The 18,772-nt window shown below is 38.0% G+C and overlaps 1 protein-coding gene across 1 annotated transcript in view; it reads right to left on the bottom strand.

The window, feature by feature from the left end:
* Positions 1-54: 54 nt before the first annotated feature.
* Positions 55-18,772, bottom strand: part of LOC141791536 (rho GTPase-activating protein 26-like) — a 103,000-nt gene continuing 84,282 nt past the window's right edge. Inside the window, exons 21-24 of the mRNA XM_074672092.1 lie at positions 6,902-6,937; positions 6,668-6,778; positions 5,202-5,293; positions 55-1,823 (exon numbers count right to left, since the gene is read on the bottom strand). Coding sequence (XP_074528193.1) covers positions 1,735-1,823; positions 5,202-5,293; positions 6,668-6,778; positions 6,902-6,937 — 328 coding nt within the window. The 3' untranslated portion in view covers positions 55-1,734. The remainder of the gene's footprint in view (positions 1,824-5,201; positions 5,294-6,667; positions 6,779-6,901; positions 6,938-18,772) is intronic.

Below are 18,772 nucleotides of genomic sequence, written 5' to 3'. Positions count from 1 at the left end.
ATAATGCAACAATCTTGTCAATTCACCAAAAACACCTGAAAGAATATTTAAGGCTGCAGATAGACTTAAATGATACAAAAATCTGGTCAACAAAATGGAATTAAAGAATTAAGTTAGTAGGCTAAAAATACAAAATATAAAATTTCATAATTAAAAAAAAAATTATACCTTATCAAATGCTGCGTATGTATTTACAATGTCAATAAAACACTTCAGAATGCATACAGTTCAGGATTACACCTCTCAGAAACTCTCATAAATAAGAAGCTTAGATATGAACAAAGTAGTCTCACTTCACATTTCAGTTTTTTCACACTCCCATTTGATTTTTTTCATTTTTTAAATACTAATATGTTTTTTTTTTCATTTTCTGTCATACAAAGGAAAATTATGTTACATGAGTGGTTCAAGGAGAAAATCAGCGTTAGGTCATGAAATGAGGACATTCCCCAGAGCCACAGAGCAGACCAGCTTTATACATAAAAAATTACCGATCAAAAAATGGGTTTAATATTCTCTCAGATTGAAGCACTGTTCATCGACGTGCAGACGACTGAGTGTTTCACTTTTTTTTCTTTTGGCTTTAACTTAACTTTGGTTCCGTGGTGTGCTTTGGAAGATCAAATTTCTTGAATTAAGTTCTTGGACAAATTGGCATAATCACTGAAACTAGGATGAAAAGATCCAAGCTTTTAAACAAGCTGAGAGAAAAACTGATGTGTGACATCCTGATGAATAAGGATTCAAAATAGTGAACTGGAATAGTGCAGTCCAGCTCAGCTCCATGCTCAGTATCAACAGACAAACCAAGAGAGCTAAAGTGAGGCCTTTTGGGTAGGCTTATTTTAAGCAGCAGGAATCAGATGTTACTTGAGTGTTTCGTTTTAAACCCCTGACCTGCTTGTGGAGCTTGTTTGGGATTTTTCACATTTGGGAGAGGCATTGAACCAAACGCTGACCTTTAGGCGAACTGTTTTCAAGGCTACCTCACCCTGTGCTGATCTGCCCTGAGGCTCCGGCTGCTGAGCTGTGCGCTCTACAACGTTAGCCAGGTTGAGTCTTGTCCTGGGGAATTACCAGACCGCTAGCAAGTGCTCAAAAACACATTTACAGCTCGACAACAAAATCCAATCATTAAAATCAGCTTAGAAAAGCTCCTTTCCAATGAGATTATCTATCACTCAGAAACTCACAGTAAAGGGATGAACTAGCACGGCCAGAGTTAGAGGCCACTCTCCTTGGACTTCATTCTTTGCCTCCATCCACTCTGTGGAAGGATCTTTGTATTGATGTCTGATTAAAAGAGGAGATCTGAAGCAGTGGCAGTGCAGTTCAAAGTGATAAAGCAAGGACTAAAAATCTAAACCCCACTCACCTCACACAATGTCTCCCACACATTCAAACACACATTTCAGGCTCATTACCACATCATCATCACTAGGGTTTAAGGAGTCATTCACACTTGTTCAATTACAGTCTGAACCACAGTTGGACGCATCTTTTTTTTTTCCAGTGCAATTATGAGTTTCCCTCCAAAGTCCAATCTACTTTGCTCCTGCACATCAAATCAAAATGATTTAGTTGGTCTATTTTCAAGTCCCTGTCTCGACGCTTTTTTACCAGTGAGCCGGTCCAGTTGTTACAACATCTCCTAAAATCTGTTCTGTCTTGTGCAGCCAGTTTGGTTATCTCCAGTACAGTATCATACAGATCGAGTCTTCTCCTAGCCTTGGACTATAAAAACTCAACATAGTTTTCTGGAATCAGTCCTGTTCGGCTGTCCAAAGTCCCCTCGAGCCAGCCTGGTTCCCTGGAGGTATGAACTGGAGAAAGAAAGAGAACAAAAATGGTGTTTAAACATCTTAAAATAGAGGGGGGGAAAAATCCATGTGTATGTGGCACTTATATATGTCGGCATACATTTGTATAGGCACATGTGCAGAGAGTGTGTGAGAGAGAAGGAGGAATGAGGGTCAGACATAAATAACTTGGAACAGGAAACTTAATTCCACATGTTATTCATTATCTAAATGTTTTATATCAAATTGTCCAAAAGACTTCACTGCTGTGAAGGGGGGCAGTTGTAGTAAATTTGTTTGGTAGTTATGTACTTTAATTCTTTGTCTTCATAAAGTTACTGTGTGCTGGTTCAGCTATTTTGGTACGTTTGATTTAGAGGTACATATTATGAACTTCACAGTAATAAAGTGCCATATTAGAGCTAAAGAGGCGCAGGCAGTCAAAGCTGAATGAAGTACTTTGATGAAATGTGATTGGATTATAAAACAGCTTTCAATTAAATATGATGCTACTTTATTAGGATGTTAAAATCATTTTTGGATTTGTAGTCTGGAGGGAGAATTTCTAACAATGTAGTAAAACGATGTAATAAAGCTACACTGTTAGCAAATCATTCTCTTTACAAACATCAAGGGGATTTTTCATTACAAATTACTTTTGAGGCTTTACTTAAATTCCCATATTTAAGAGGCAAGGGATGTGGATGGGTAGCTGAACAAAACACTGGGGAACGACATATGGCAAAAAGGACTACAGCCTCTATATATATATACATACACAAATTAATCACCCAGCTAAACCACTGACCTACATTCAGCACAATGTCTACATCCATGTCTATACCCTAAATTCATCTGGTGCTGTGTTCTGTAGGATTAACAAGGGCTTGTGATCTTGATGTTGACCATGTAGCATACAGTTGGTTTGATGCTGCTATTAAGGTTGTTACTACAACAATAGAGGCTAAAAGAGGCTGTAGAGCATGTTCAAGTACCATTTCTTCCATCCTTTTGCTCATTCCACCTCCTTTTAAACATGAAAATTTTATTTGAGCATCTTGAATTCGAAAGTTTGAATAGCGCTGTGAGGATGTAGCACAACAGCAACGTAGCACTGTTGTTTGAAATGTGACACAATGGAAACCAGAGCTCATCTACCAACTCCAACCTCACCAAGCAGAGCTAACATAACCTCACTCTTCATTTGACTGATAGACTCTCAAGTTTGAACAGACCACTGCAGAATAACTGCCGCATGTGGGTTGGAATGAACATTATCACAAACAGTTTAGCTTGTGTTACAACTTGTGCTCTATCACTCTCCTTTCTTCTGCTCTTCTGACCTTTTTCTTTTTGTCAGTTCAGCTCCAGTTCCCTCCATTACTTACAATATGTATCTAAAAAAGTTCAGTCTACGTACCAAAGTCTCATTTTGACTACTTTAGGATGACTTAACAGTCCTTACAGTGCTTTTAAATTTATAACAGAAAAATAGATAAGAAATAATGAAGTCATTTGGGAACATTTTACTGGTTCAATGAGAATAATTCAATTAATACTGAGTTTGTTGCAGTAGTTCTTTCTATTTTGTTTATTCTTTCAATTCTTTTAACTTTTTTTTTAATTTCTAACTGTATTATACTAAGTGTTTTCTTACATTACTGGATGAAAAGATATTTATTGTGTTATCATTTCTTATCATTGATATTTTATTAATTTATTTTTGCGTAATGTAAGGGTAATCACGTCTCTCACAAATGAAATTTTGCAGATCAAAAATAGTGCGATACTGAATAGGCGATGGGATTCATTGTTATTAACACCTCTGTCATTAACACCTGCGCCTCCTACATGCAGAAAATAGTTATTTCACTGTTCTAGATCTATCAGATAAGAGGACGTTTTGCTTGATTTAGCCAAAAGACAGAAAGATCCTGCAGACATGAATTGTATGTTCCCTACATCTTGTCCTCACTGTAAATCTAAGTTCCTCCAGTGTCACATCGAATACAGAGAAAATGAACATGAACTAATGAACTGAAGTAAGAGAGTGTTACTGCCTTTGAGCTTTATGGTTCTGCCTTTTTCTAATTCAGTATGAATCAGACTTATTATATTTTGTGTTACAACCCAAAACAAAAGATAAACACTATCAAAAATTTCTGTAGTATCCTTATGACAACTAAAGAGGCATTAAGAGCTCTGTGGGGACAGCTGGGATGTTTTATCTCTGGCTAGCCACAAAGCAGACTGGCTCGCTGACATACCTCTGCAGAGATTACCCGTCCACAAGGTCACATTCTGACCCAAATGGCTCTGATGATAATTCCCTGCATTACATAACAAACTCAACACAGCTAGCTCTGTTTAGGTCCTGGAGGGGTCTGACAGAACGAGTTGTCAAAAGGCATGAGTAAAAAAAAGTGAATCCTTACTGGCTCTGTGTTGCATAAACTTCCAAAGACACACCATAAAAAGAATTCAGATCAACTGCTTTCTGCCTGACAGCCAGTGAAGCTGCATAAATATTTTATAAACATTACATTTTTGCAAATCTGCTTTTCATTAGGAGTGTTGAGCCAAGGAAAACTACAGGGAGGCAAAGTGATTTACAGTTCTGGCAGCTTGGGGTTAGAGAGGCTGAAATTAGGCGTAAGAGAGCCACAAAAATGTCTGCATCATGGTTCTATTACGAAGGGGAGGGGAGGGAGGGAAGAGATAGGGGCGGAAGAGGAAGCTATTAAAAAATCAAATACCATCAATAGTTTCCAAAACCATTATTTGAGTCAGCGAGTGCACTTACCTTTACCTCTTACTTATTTTTACACCAAAAAGATTGAATAACTCATTATATTTCCAAGATATTACAAAACTGGGTGCATACAAAACAAAGCCATACAAAGCACCGCAAGCATTGTTCGCCATGATATCTGCTTTGTCAGCTCCTATTAGTCTCCTGAGAAGAGCACAACAAATGTACATCTAAGCTCTTCTTAAAGTACAGGTGCTGGACAACAATATATTTGCAAAGGGAAGAACACATGACGGCAGCATATGGATTCAGAGCTCAAATAATTCACTGCAAATGTCAACTAAAAGTCTTCTTCATACATCTGCAGTGCACCCTGCTTTCTACAAAATGATGAGCACACTTTAACCAGAAAAAAATAAAAGAGAGAAGAACACAGATCATTTTCATTACTTTGTAAATATAGTGGTGAAAGAGCCTTCCAATTTGATTTTTTTAACATTTATCCCAAGAATGAAACTTAAGACCAAGGCAAAGAAGAACAATCTCCACAAGCAGTCTTGCAGTTGTTTATTTTTGTTTCAATAGAAACATAAGCCAACCCTCTTTTCTTTTTTTTCTTCCTCTGCTGGAGAGGGCAGCGCCTGACTCACCGTTCTCAAAGATGGTCCCAGCGATGAAGGACAGCTCCGAGTCATGCTCTGCCTTGCAGGCGTACAGCGCTCGAGCCTTCCTACCCACCATACTGAGGAGAAGGAGAGGAGAATCAGGCAGCATGTTGGGGTCATTTTCAGGAGAAGAACATAAAAAACAACGATACATTCTGAAATGTAACTCAGCCTCAGATTATACCTTAAATCACATAAACGAGATTGCAAGAAAGTCTCTAATCCAGACTGCACTTTTATCGAACATCTGCTAGTTCATCAAACTTTTGTGTTACTTTTCTGAAGTTCTTCTAAATTCATGGTTTTAAGGATTAGTTAGCATCAACAGATTGAAACATGGAACCAAAAAAACAACTCAGGCTTCACCCAGTGAAGAGATATGCCAGCCATGGGATGTTTTGATTTTCTCTGAGGGGTCAGAACAGCTTACAATGGAATGTTAACATCCCCTGACAATGTAAACTTCTAATAAACAGTCAGAATCTTTATCTGACCAGGAGGTTAAATAACTGAGAACATATATATGTATTTAAAAATGTTAAACAGGCCCTCGATCAGGAGCAATTAAGGTCACTTCTGGGATCCTGGTGACCTAAGAAGACCACAAACATCCTACAAGAAGTGCAACTGTGGAAAACAGGAATAACTGCATAAATGTGCTAAATATAAAGATATGATAAAGGCTTTTATTGAAAAAAAAAAAGATGTGAGGGTAATTCTCAGGGTTTAAGGCATCATTTTTTGCCGCTTCACAGGTCTTTGTTGTATTTATTCCTCTACTATGACTCATGCAGTGGGTGGCTTGAAATAGCTGTGCATTCTGAAGATGCTGTATAGAGACGAGGACAACAATCTGCCACTGTGGCAGCACCTGAGATGTGGTTACACTCTGCATGTCTGTCAGAGGTGAACTGCAGCATTTCATTACATAAGGAAAGACACAAGTAAATTTAGAACTGATTGCTGCACGACTCTGAAATGCTGTTAAATTACATAACATGATCCATGATACTTCATCCTCTTCCTAAAAGAAGTAAGGGCTTTTAAATCAGCTCCAGAGGATAGAGGTTATGCTTAGTCACACAAAGGGGACCTTGAAGAATGTAATTGTCCTGCTCAGAGAGGAAACACTGAAGGAAGCTTTACAGGTAAAGAGCTTTTTCCCTAAACCAACTGCCGACATGAATGAAAATGAACTAAGAGATGAGTTTTCTGCTGTGATGAGCTCTGGAGATAATAAAGCACATTGGCAAACAAATAATTTACTGAATAGCTCTTAGGGGGTGCTTGAATCAAATGTCTTAGCCTTTGAAAACCTCCCAAAGTGGATTTGTGGAATAGTGGGTCTCCCCTTTTAATTTACGACTCATCTGCACATGCTAGCAACTGGTACAGCTACTGTTATCTCATGATTAAGTGTGCTCAAGATGAGGTTAAATATGTGGACAGACCTCACAGGGGAGGAGTCGCTGGAGGTGGAGGACGTCGGCTGTGGGCTCGATGGAGCTGAAAACATTGGCCAAGAGGGGGAGCGAGGGGAGGTGGGGCTGGGGGACGTTGCACTGAAAGAGACGTGCAAAGAAATTTAGAGTGATACTAATTCAAGCACCTGATAACAAGTATGTGAAGAAAGTTGTGGACATTATAGGTGTTACATATTTGAGGTAGGGATGTGTGTTTCATACCTGGCTGGTATGCTGCCACGACTCTTTGGGTTCAGCCTGGGACACAAAAATGAAAGAGGACATAAGAGAAGTTAGATAAATGCACTTGAAAGCTTTCTGTCAATTTTTGCTTTAAAACTATCTCATCTGTGATTGTCATGCAACACTACCATCCTACTTTAATGTTATACTTTGTAGACCAACTCTCCCAAAAACATAGCCTTCTTGGTAATTAAAAAGGTCCCATTGGATTGATTTTGCAAAAAAAACAGGTACTTTGGTACCTGATCAACAAATGATCTCGTGGCTGTATTAGACAGTCTCTGCACATCAAACATCTGGTATACAACAAGATATTTCAGTTCGTCTATCAGGCTATGTATAAAATGATGCAGTTTAGGAGATAAATGTTTTGTTTGTTTTTTTTAAAGCACTTCTAAATCAAAAAGATGTCCAAGCTTAGACTCTCAAGAATGTGCTAAATCACTGACACGATCTGTCCTAAAATACATTGCTACAATCATGACTTGAAGAGTGAGAAATGTTCCAACAGAAAAATATTTTATAATTTACTATTTTGGCCAATCCGTCAATAAACCTGTGATGAAAATACCTGTTCGTTTTAGTCACATTTTAGTCTTTTTTGCCGACAAACACAAAGCATTATAGCCAGTGTATATTTCAACTTTACTTGAGTCAAAGCGTTTTATCTCAAAAGAGAGGTTTAGAGATTAGTATTAAGGCTGTACCAAATCTTTAAAACAACAACATTTAACTCTCTTACCACTTATAAACCTGTAAAAATATTGGTTGAATATTCTAGCCAGGGCTCCTACCAATGTAAAGTTGTTCTGCTTTCCTTCCTGATCCATAGAGTAAGAGCAGGTCATTACACATCAATAAAAATGGAGTTAGATGGAGAATAGTCAATAACAAGTCAAGCAAAAAGCTTATTCTGTCGACACTATGGCTTTATTTTTAATCTCTTGCTTCAAATTGAGTGCTATGAACATGATATAATGACTATATTGTATATTTATGTTCCTTTAATACACCTGCAGACAGCCTAAACTCATATGAATCTAGACAGAGAAACAGAGACAGGAACAGTAGTAGCAGTAAAAAACAGCAGTTGATAACTGTTTAAAAGAAAAAAAAAAAAAAAAAAAACGACAGTCCGGTTGCTGGATGAGTTTTTGTCACCTATGCCCTGTTTTCACCACGCGGTCCAGTATGGATCAGTAAAGTTTGGTCTGATTGGTGAAGCCTGATCATGTCTGCATTTCCACAGCCGACTGTGCCCTTCTTAGTAGGCAGCGTGTAAGCTGAATGCCGATAACTGTGTCAGCTACCTCATAACGTGATGGCATAGCAGTCTGCACCTCTGTGGTCACCCATGAAACACATAATGATGCCATTTTCCAAACAAATGAGTCAACTGGAGATTGGCATGGCAGAGTTATGTGTTGTTCTTTATCTGCTGTCGTATGGGAAGTGATGATTCTTTGGACCAGTCAATGGACTGCAGTGTTTCTAGCTCCAACTTCTTGGGTCAGATCGGAATATCTGGCACCCCAACAGAAGGATAACAAAAAGTGGGACGGTACGGGTTGGTAATTTTGGGACCTATCAAAAGCCCTGTAATGGTCACAAGTTTAATACCTATTACGTTTTTTTTCTTTTTGTTAACAAAATTAACACTAACACGTGATCAACTCTGCATGGGTAATTCACTGAGAATGGATGCAGTGGCTATTAGCACCAAAGGGGGAAGTCTTTCCTCTTTTATTGCAGACCTGATGCGTGGCAGATGTGACGCACATTTCACAGTTTGAAACTAATCACCTGAAGAGAGAGCTTGTTCAGGTTAAAAGAATAAATGAAAAGCTCCTATGCTCTGAGCGTGTGTAGGGGCTGAGTCACAGGAGGCCAGGCTGATCCAGTCTCTGTTGATATAACTATAACAACTGTGATGTAAAAGGAATATTAAGACAGACTTTATGTGCAGATATGCAGTGATTTAAACCATCTTGGGGGTTTAATTGTTGTTTCAACCACTAAAAGCTTGAGTATAAATGCTACACTGCCTCACAGCTTCCACCAGCTCTTAGCAGACTGTAGAAATCTTACACCAACTGTGTGTGGCTGTAAGTGCCAGAGTTAGTGAGTTAAGAGTTATTTGCAGTGAGTCTCATTTGCTTAGAGAGGGTCAGGTTTGATAATGGTTCATTCAAATGTATACAAACACTGGCTAATTGCTCAGCAGAGCAGTTTGTGGAGCATTCAACGCTTTTCATGTGTTCTGTGAATATTACAATGTCTAATCACTCATCTGCACAGGTTCAGCAGGTACACAAGCCAAGAAATCCATGAGTAAATCCAACCCACTGTTGTACCCATGCACAGGCTTAAAGTTGGGCCTACTTACAATAGAGAATAACTTCAGTGATGGACTTTAATTTCAAAATGGACAGTTGACACAAAGCTCAAAAGCATCATACATCCTTCTATCCAATCAAGCTGAATGCTTTAAGTCAACAGCCTATATCCAGCCAAAGAAACAAACCCTACAGTGTAAAGTGATCATTCAAGTTTATACTGTCACTTAGACTTCTATCCATCATGTGATGCTCATCAGGCTGAATGATAGTCAACAATGAGGGATGGTGAAAGACCGGCTGAGGATGGAGTAGCTGCGGTGAAAAGCTGCTGAGGTTTAATAGAAAGACAGAGCCAAGGAAATGATTTCATTCATGTAGTCAGTTAAATTACATAAGCACAAAGCCGAGTTGTGCAACAAGCAATGAGGTAAATTTCTTGATGGGTATGTTTTTAGTAATTAACATGTACGCAGATTATTACACAGCTATTGCAGAGAAATCTGTCATGAACAAGACCAGCAGAGCAAATGAGGAAACACAACGCCCACTACTCTGCATTTACGCAGAAGCACGGACAAAATGCAGCCGGGCTGTCGTGCATTGTGACTGTCAAAATCTTTTGGACTCAAAGGAGATGACTCTGCTACCTTTCCTCTTCACTACTTTGCCTCATACGAACTAAAAAAATGTGTTTATATCATTACCAAAGTGATGCAGTACTTCTGAAGGCTGCTTGAGCCTTGTCTCCCTCGTTGCTCACCAAGGAGACCAATGAAAGAAATTCAACAAGCCTCCTACCTTTGCATAGACTTGGTTAGAAAGTTGGCTGGAGTGACTCAAAAGCACTACAGAGCTCTTCTCTATAATCAGAGGCATTGTCCTGTAAGAATGGTGTTAAATGGTGCCGTTGAGGTAATAGCTCTGTTGATCACTTATATTCATAAAGGTTTAAATAAGATGTGAAAGAAAAATCCTTTCCAAGGAGGAAGCACAGATCCAGATCTTCACATGAGCTGTATTTCACAATAAGGTGCACGTGTTAAAAAGTTTCAGGTCTTTTCCAAGCTGTCAAAACTTTTGAAAACCTTGAAGATTTTTTTGGAACCATGCATGTGCCCAACAGGGTTAAAATAATTTTGGATTTGTCATTATACTTTAGTTTAAGTTAGCTTTGATATTTTTTTTCCATTACAGTTTAGTTTTTATTAGTTTTAGAGCGGGCATTCTAGTTTTTTATTTAGTTTTGAATTTTGCAACAAGGCTCAGTTTTAGTTTAGTTTCAGTTTATTTTTAGTTTTTTCATACCTTATTAACCAGGTGTAGGATTCAAAAAGGTCAGAGTAAATATTTTGTAATCCTGTTTATTCTTAAGTCCAACATAGTCTCACTGCTCAGTCAATGCTGATACTGAACTGTTGGCTGCTGCCTTAAACACAAAAAAATATATAAACTTAACATAAAAAACATAAACATAAATTATGTAAAAATAATGTTTACACAACTTAAATAAAAATAGCATAAAAATAAATTATATAAAACAATTTGATGTGAGCTTTAATAACTAGAAACTTGGACTCTGTAACAATAAAGGCAGACTCAAATACAATTAAAGGCAGACTCACATGCAATTAAGCTATTAAAGGTGCTCTGATTCATTGCTCCACTACGTTTCGTCACAGCACAGCGCACAGCCAGTCAGTGCAGTAAACAAGCACGTCCTAGTAAGTCGCTATGATGGTGCTGTATGGCACTGACAACTGTCTAAAACTGTCATAAAATTGGTTGGAAAAATGTGTCGGATTAATTTAAATCCTAAAGGCTATTAATACTGTCAAAAACGATAACTAAGGACATTTTGTGTGTAATTTTGGTAAGTTTCTATTAGTATACAAGATACAGTTTTAGTTTACTTATCGTTTTTGTTAACTTTTCTAGTTTTTATTAGTTTGAGTTAACCGAAATGTATTTTAAATTTTAGTTTTCTTTTTAGTTTCGTTTTAGTTAACTATTATAACCTTGGTGCCCACCTAATTGGCAACTAGCGATTCTACATAATACAAAATATCGAACCTGTTTCCAGCCTAGGATTTTTAATGTAGGTTGAGTCCTTTTTTTCTTTTTTTTTGCAGTACATTAATTGTCCAAGCAGTCTTGACCAATAAGTCCTGACCAGGCTATCCTAATCTGCCATCAAGGGTAATTTCATGATGTTTTATATCTATAAACTGATGTCTTCCTGCAAGTGAAGCAAGAAACTGTTAAATTCTAGATTTAATATTTCAACCTTCTTGACATTTCTGCTTGACAAGACCAACAGTGTTTAGACAGACCAACAATGCAGAATGTATCAGAAAGAGTAGATAGGACCTCCATTCAAGAGATGAGCTTTTTAAAGTTTTTTTTTTCTCCTCCTCTAGGGACAAACTTAATGTTTACCTTTTAAAAAATCTGCAGAATGAAGTTGATTTTTTTGCAGACTTAGTATCTTTTGAAATAAGAATCTCAAGAAATTGTTCTGTTTGCCACTGTCAGCCACTATTACTAAACAGGTTCAATAAAATGCTTTTCTTAAGAAAAAGACCAGGTCTTACTCCTCACTTAGTCAACTCATTTCTAGCTGCCAATCTTTGCTGGCCAGTGTAGTTTCAACAAAGGGGACTATTTGAAGTAAGGTGATTCATCTTCTCCTAGGGAAATTCAACCAAACCATGGCCACTGGGAAACGGAATTGAGAAATAACAAACTTAAGCGCTGATAATCTTATTTTTAAATTGTAGGTTACGAAAAGGCAAATATATAAAAACGAGAAAATTTCAAGAGTCCTCACAGAATTTCTAAACAGAGTAAAAAGGCATTTTGCCCGGGGAATGAAATGGACCAACACATTTATCTCTAGCAGTACTGAGAAGTAATGAAATGAAGCTTTAGGATGTTTTACTGAATCAATAAGTTCCTACTGTAAGTTTACTTCTGTTGGTTTTGGTTTTGCACATTTGACAAAGCCATTTTAGCTCATCCACTATATGAAAGTACAGTTCACTACATGCAAAACTGCTTCCTTACAACATAATATCACTCTTTTGTTCGTTCACTGTCATTTCCGTCAGTTGCTTCAATAGATAAATGTTAATTTGGGTCATGAGTTTTATTTTTCTTATCTATCAGTGCACATACAGCATTTATTCATTCCTGTGTTGTAGAAAGGGAAAGTATGGACTTTCCCTTTCGAAGATGACATCAAACTGTGGTTGCCATAGTGATTCTGCTGTCAGTCAAGAAAATCTAGCTTGGGATAACCATGTTGTGGCTTCCTTTCAGAGCAAACATATTATTCAGTTCAAAAACCATCACTAATAAAATCACTCAGTCAGACAAAGAGGAGCTGTGATAAATGTTTGATCTTTAGACATGTTGTAAGGAGTCTATCTGCTGATGCCAACAAAGCACTCCAGCAGATAATATTGGCTCTGACTCTGCAGGAGTTACATGTTGCTAAGTGACAAACGTGGACAGAGTGATGAACTGAAGGTGGAAAGTTCCGTTTTATGGTTGGTATCAGCACTTTTTGCAAAATCTCTTAATCATATGATCGACTCAGTGGCTGTTAGGACGAACGAAAAAATGGGTGCTTGAGTTCACAGGGTTTTAAGAACATTGGAAGAACAATACCCTACAATCTCACAGTTTCAAACTATTCTCAATAAACTTTAAGTTCAGTCGGATCCACCCTCATCAAAAAAAAATGTTGCATACACTAAGTGAAATTTAGCTGTATGGCTCTTTTCTGGGTGTTTTCTGCCCTTCCACGTGCCAGAGCAACAAGTGGGGAGAACACATTTCCCTTAACTCTAAGATGGACGCCTTGTTCTTGGTTGAACATGACCTATGGCCTGGATGTCAGTGCCAGGAAAGGCTCAAACAGGGCAAATTCATTGATTTAGCAAGAGAGTGTTTTGATGGCATTACATCCCTGATCACACTGAGCCATCATTAGGACTGTCTACCTTTTCCAAAGTTTGTTACTCCCTGCTTGTCAACCCACTCACTTTCTGCTTCCTTTGTTTCTGTTTCTTTCTTTCTTTCTTTCCCCAAAACCCACTCTTCATCTTTCATTTCTAGCTGACACTCAAAAGATATTTTAATCAAATCTAAAGCACTTCTCTCCTCTGCTTAGGAAAAACTTTCTCATCAAGGACTTTACAAAGTTAACATTTTCTGGGGTATTACAAAAGACGTCAGATAAAACTCTCCTCAAAGTGAACTAACTTGTTGGAGAAAGATGCATTTTTCTAATCACACTCTCACAGCACATGACAGCTGATTTAATTAAACTGATGGCCTCCTCCTGACAGGCCATCAATCCCCAGACACATGAGAAAGCTGCCTCTGATGACAGCATGTATCTAAAGTGTAAAGACAGTTCAGCTTGGTGATCATTGAAGATTGCAAAGTGCTGACCCTCAAAACAAGAAACTTCAACTAACTACTTTTTTTCTGTACTTTGAAGGCATGAACATAGTATTTCTTCTTGCCTCAAAAAAAGAGGTAAAATAAATGTGCACAACCTGCAAGTATCAAGTTGGGACAAAAAAAATCACAAGGGTGCAACAAAGGGCTGTTTGGAATATTTCAATAATGGGCATCGTAAATCGTGGTTGCTGCTCTTCTCACAGAGATGTCACTGAGCCTGATGTCGTCTCTGGTTTCCCAAGGAGTGTAAACTGAGGATGAGAGAGGAATTCGACTGATTAGATTGACTGTGGCACTGTCTTTAAAAAATGGAGACTCAAGTGTGTGATAACACAGCATGTTAGCACTAAGTCCCCGCTTCAGTTGTCCAATACTTTAATTTGCTTTGGATTTACTAAGAGATGATTTGTGTTCCCTTGATTTTCCAAATCTTTAAAAAAATGATGGCGTGATATTTTGAAATGTTATCTTCATTACTTTTCCTTTGCAGGGTCATGTGGGGCTGGAGTCTATCCCAGTCACAGGGTGCAAGGCAGGGTACACCCTCAACAGGTCACCAGCCTATCACAGGGCAAACAGGGTTTCCACTTAGGTGCAACACTTTATACCTGCTTATATAAGGTTTACCAAAATAATTTCCAAAAAACTTCAATGCCAGTAGAAACAGTAGAACTGATTAGTGGAGATGAAAGGGGAATAATTCTTTTATATGTGTACACTTCATGCAGTTAGCAGTCAGTCTCTGGTCTTGATGCTTCGGGCAGTTAATAAATATCCATTGTAATCAGGGGTTGATGTTTGAGATTCATTTCAAAGCTGCAGCTGGATCCCTGATGGGCACTGACATTGCGCTGTGTAATATCTAAAGATCTGACAGCGCGAGTCTGTGTCTATGTTACGCTGCAGGCAAAAGAGAAAAACTAGAATTGAGAGAGAAAACAGTTCTTCAGTTAAAGTAGGAACAGACACATATTCACTGATATGTGTATGTGTGTGTGTATGCGTGTGCTATAGTATGGGAAAAAGATTTTTTCTCATGACATCTTTAATAGAAAACTTTCTTGTCCCCTAGGAGATCTTTTTTTTTTCTTGTTGAGCAAAAAAGAAGTAATTGCATTTTAAATCTCTTTTTTTCCCGTACTTTTTTCCATCGGATGCTCTCCAACTCTCCTTTGGAATGCCAAGCAGACAGGATGAATAAATAAAAATCATTTGCTTCTCCAAGGGATACACTGAAGAAATTTTTACCTTTTAGACTTCCTGCTTTCATGCATGACCTCTTGGTTTAAACCCTAAGGGACACCAATTGCCAATAAAATATGCAAGTTTTATTACAGACTCAGAGCCCAGACTCAAAATCTTCATTTTTCTGGAAGGTCAAGGACGTGTGATTATGGAAGAACTTTAATAGACGTTACTGTAAATAAACCAAAGAAAAAAAAAGAAAAAAAAAGTCCTCTTTCATCTGAACTATAAGTCACATGACTAAACTGAAACTGATATCCTCTTCAGGGTATTTGATCTTTGTACATTTTACTTTTAAGAAAAATGGCTACTCCTCAAAAGTCATCTTGGTTTGCTATTTAGAATTTAGTAAACATTTCTTTGGTAGAGATCTAGGTGAACAAAAAAGGAACAAACTTTGTCCATGATAGTTGTTATAAAAGACAGCAGCATTAAACTCTTTCATGAATCAAACTGACCCCAGTAAACCAACCATGACTTCAAAAAGTACATAATTAGAGGAGTAAAAATCCAAAGCACTTCCAAGAAAACAGGACTTTACTACCAACAATACAACTGTACAGTGTCTTTGTGTAAAACCTCCCTTCTCCGAGGAAACACCCACATCTTTCAGATTTCAAAGTCCCAGATTGTCTTAAGAGATAACTTTGATGACATCACTATGACGTCAGTTGGACTACATTTCTTCACCTCAGAAACATTAACAAAGCAGCCACAGAAGACATTATATAACTGTTTTTACTGGCGCTCCTCAGTGGACTTTCCCTTTGACCAATAACGAGCAACTGACACTATAAAGTGGTTTTACAGTGGCCAATAGTTTAACTAAACCTAAGAGTTGTGTTCAGTATTTAATGCAACTTGAAGTAAGCAAAGAATTGTTTGTTCCTTTCTTTTGCGACATCCATATTAGTCATTATGATGCTCTACGTGGTGTACTGTTGAAACCTGGGGCAGGGTTAAGGTCAAAAAGAGCTTCTAAAAGAGTTCAAAGAATATTTGGGCCTCTTGATCAAGAAGCTATTTTGATATAATCAAAGGAAGTAAGATAGTTGTCTGTAAGAAATACAGAGCAATACAACATCAGTCCACTTGTATAAGACTCAACTCTTTCCTCTATGTTGCATTAAAAAAGCTCAGGGCAGCTTGGCCTCTGCACACAAACAACAATACTGATGGATTGAGTCATTTCTAATGCTTGGGTTTTCTTTCACTGTGTCCTAATATTGGAAATAGGCATTAAAGCTACTGGAATGATTGGAAGGTTGTTATTAACGTCATACTCCAGGCAACGTTTCCCCTCCAATGTTTGATGTCATGCAGCAGTAAACGTTATAAAACATATTGTCTACATTTATTATTTTAGATTTGATGGAAAGAATCAACACTAAACAGCAAGTGTACTTCATCTGCCTGTTCACCTTGAACTTACAAACATTTAAATTCTCTAGTTTTAAATTTCATCTTATCTGAATTTGATTAGGAAGAACACATTGTTTACAGCATGAGTCTGAAACTTTTTAAAGAAGAACCTGGCACCATTGTGATGGTCCCTTCGTGTTCATCTTTCCTCCTGGCAGCTCCTTTGAGATTCACACTTAACATACTAGTCCAGCCAGATATCTCTGAAATCCATTTTATCCCTCCTTCAGGGGGCAGCATTTAGATTGTGGTTAGTGTCGGGTAGCTGAAAATTACTTAACAGCTCTATTTTGAACCTCACATAAAAACCCTGTGCTGTGTGTGTCTGCTCTGATCTGATGGAGTCTGGACTAAATTACATATTTTTAATGCATGTAAATCAACGGAGCCACATACTTCGTGCTAATGGCAAAAGGCTTTTCAGTGCAGAAACTGTGAGATTCTAATGTGTAAATTATCAGCGGAGGAGTAGACATCTATTTCACCTTGGCTACACATACACACATAGAATTACAAACCTACTATAAAGAGCTACATACAAAAGTACTTGAAAGCATACAATCATCACTTTGGCAGTGGAAAGGCAGTAAGTGGAGACAGGAGTGTGCAAGAGTAGCATTTTATGGACTATTAGAAACTGTATTATGATCATGAACTTCACCAGATTGCTTACCGCTGTAACTTTAGTACTTTTTAATGTGATTCATAACTGAAAAACTATTCAACTATGCACAAAAAACTTCTTTCTCCTGTTTTTTTCATGCTCTTCATCTCTTTTTCTTTTTTTGCTTTCTTTTACCCCCAGCAGTTTTTTTCAGTTTTGTTATCAGCATAAGATGAACCCTGGGCTTTGTTTAAAAAAATGCAAAAAAAATCAATCCTGTATGACTAATTAGCTGTTTTTTAACTAGATTGGTACAGACCTGATCAAAATCATGAGACCAGTTAAAAAAATGCTAGACTTTGCCTTTTGCACATCTGGATCTTAATGAGGTTTGAAGTAACTACAATATGCAAAAGCAAGAAGGGGGAGTGTTAAAAAAAGCACCATAAAAAAGCAATTTCTTGAAAACAACAAGTAAACTGAAATAGGCTGTTTATCAGCTGATCAAAAGTTAAAGACCATTGTTAAAAAAATTACAAAAACTCTCCAAACCAGAACAAAAAATTTTCTCAGTAGGACTCAGTAAAAGAGTAACTCCACCATTCTTGTTGATCACTTCAAAAATTAGTTTGGGCATGCTTGATGCGAGTGTTTCCAGGAAGCTTTTGGGAACATTGCTCCAAATGGTGAAGATGGCTTCATGAAGGGCATCAACTGTCTGGAACTGACGCCCATTTCTATAAACTTCCCTTGCCATCCATCCCAAAATGTCCTCTATTGGATTTAAACAAGCGGGATGGTCCAAAAGAGTGATGTTATTCTCCCTGAAGAGGTCCTTCATCAAGCCAGCATTGTGAGCTGTCCTATTGAAAAAACCCAGCTGTTACCACAGAGACCAGGCCCCTCAGTCAACATCTGCATGTAACCAACCGCCGTTTGACCACCCTGCACCACCTGAAGCTCCAGTGTTCCACTGAATGAAAAAGCCCCAGATCATGATGGACCCCCCTCCACTGTGCCAGGTAGAAAACTTCTCAGGTGAGATCTCCTCATCATGCCAGTAACTCTGGAAGCCATCCAGACCATCAAGATTAAATTTTTTCTCATCATAGAATCAAACATTTTTCCACCTTTCAATGTCCCATGTTTCTACCTGACAAAGTTTAAACGGGTAGTTTTGAGGCGTTGAAGAAGACAAGGTCTTTAAATTCATTCATTCATTCATTCATTCAATTCATTTTCTGTTTTTGAAACCCTTTTCCCGCAGATACCGTCTGATGGTTATTGCGCAGCAGTCGGCGCCAGTAAGGGCGTTAATTTGGGTCGAGGACTGCCCTGTGTCTTGACGGACAGCCAATCAGATTCTTCTCAGTGGCTCAGCGCAGGTGTAATCTTTTTGGGTCTACCACTTGAGTTTTTTGTTCCATAATGCTCAGGATCTTTCAGAAAATTCAGAATGACTGTCTTACTGCATCCAACCTCAGCAGCAATGGCACGCTGCGAGAGGCCTTGCTTATGCAGCTTGACAATATGACCACGTTTAAGAGGGAACAGCTTCTTAGCTTTAGCCATCAGGAGGGCATGAGCGTGTGAATGCCTGACGGAAAATGAACATTTTGAGCAGATTTTGGAATTAATAGCCTGTGGTCTTAAACTTTGATCAGGTGATAAACAACCTATTTCATTTTTTTCCCCTTTTTTTAAATTACAAGTTCCAAATGTTTTTTGTCACACTCCCCCTTTTTGCTTTTGCATATTGTAGCTCTACTA

This window comes from Halichoeres trimaculatus, unplaced genomic scaffold (genome assembly GCF_033239565.1).
Source record: "Halichoeres trimaculatus isolate MK-OKI-2021-1 unplaced genomic scaffold, fHalTri1.1 fHalTri1_scaffold_6, whole genome shotgun sequence".
Classification (NCBI taxonomy): Eukaryota; Metazoa; Chordata; class Actinopteri; order Labriformes; family Labridae; genus Halichoeres; species Halichoeres trimaculatus.
The sequence above is the reverse complement of the archived record's forward strand: the minus strand, read 5'-3'. Positions and strand labels throughout refer to the sequence as shown.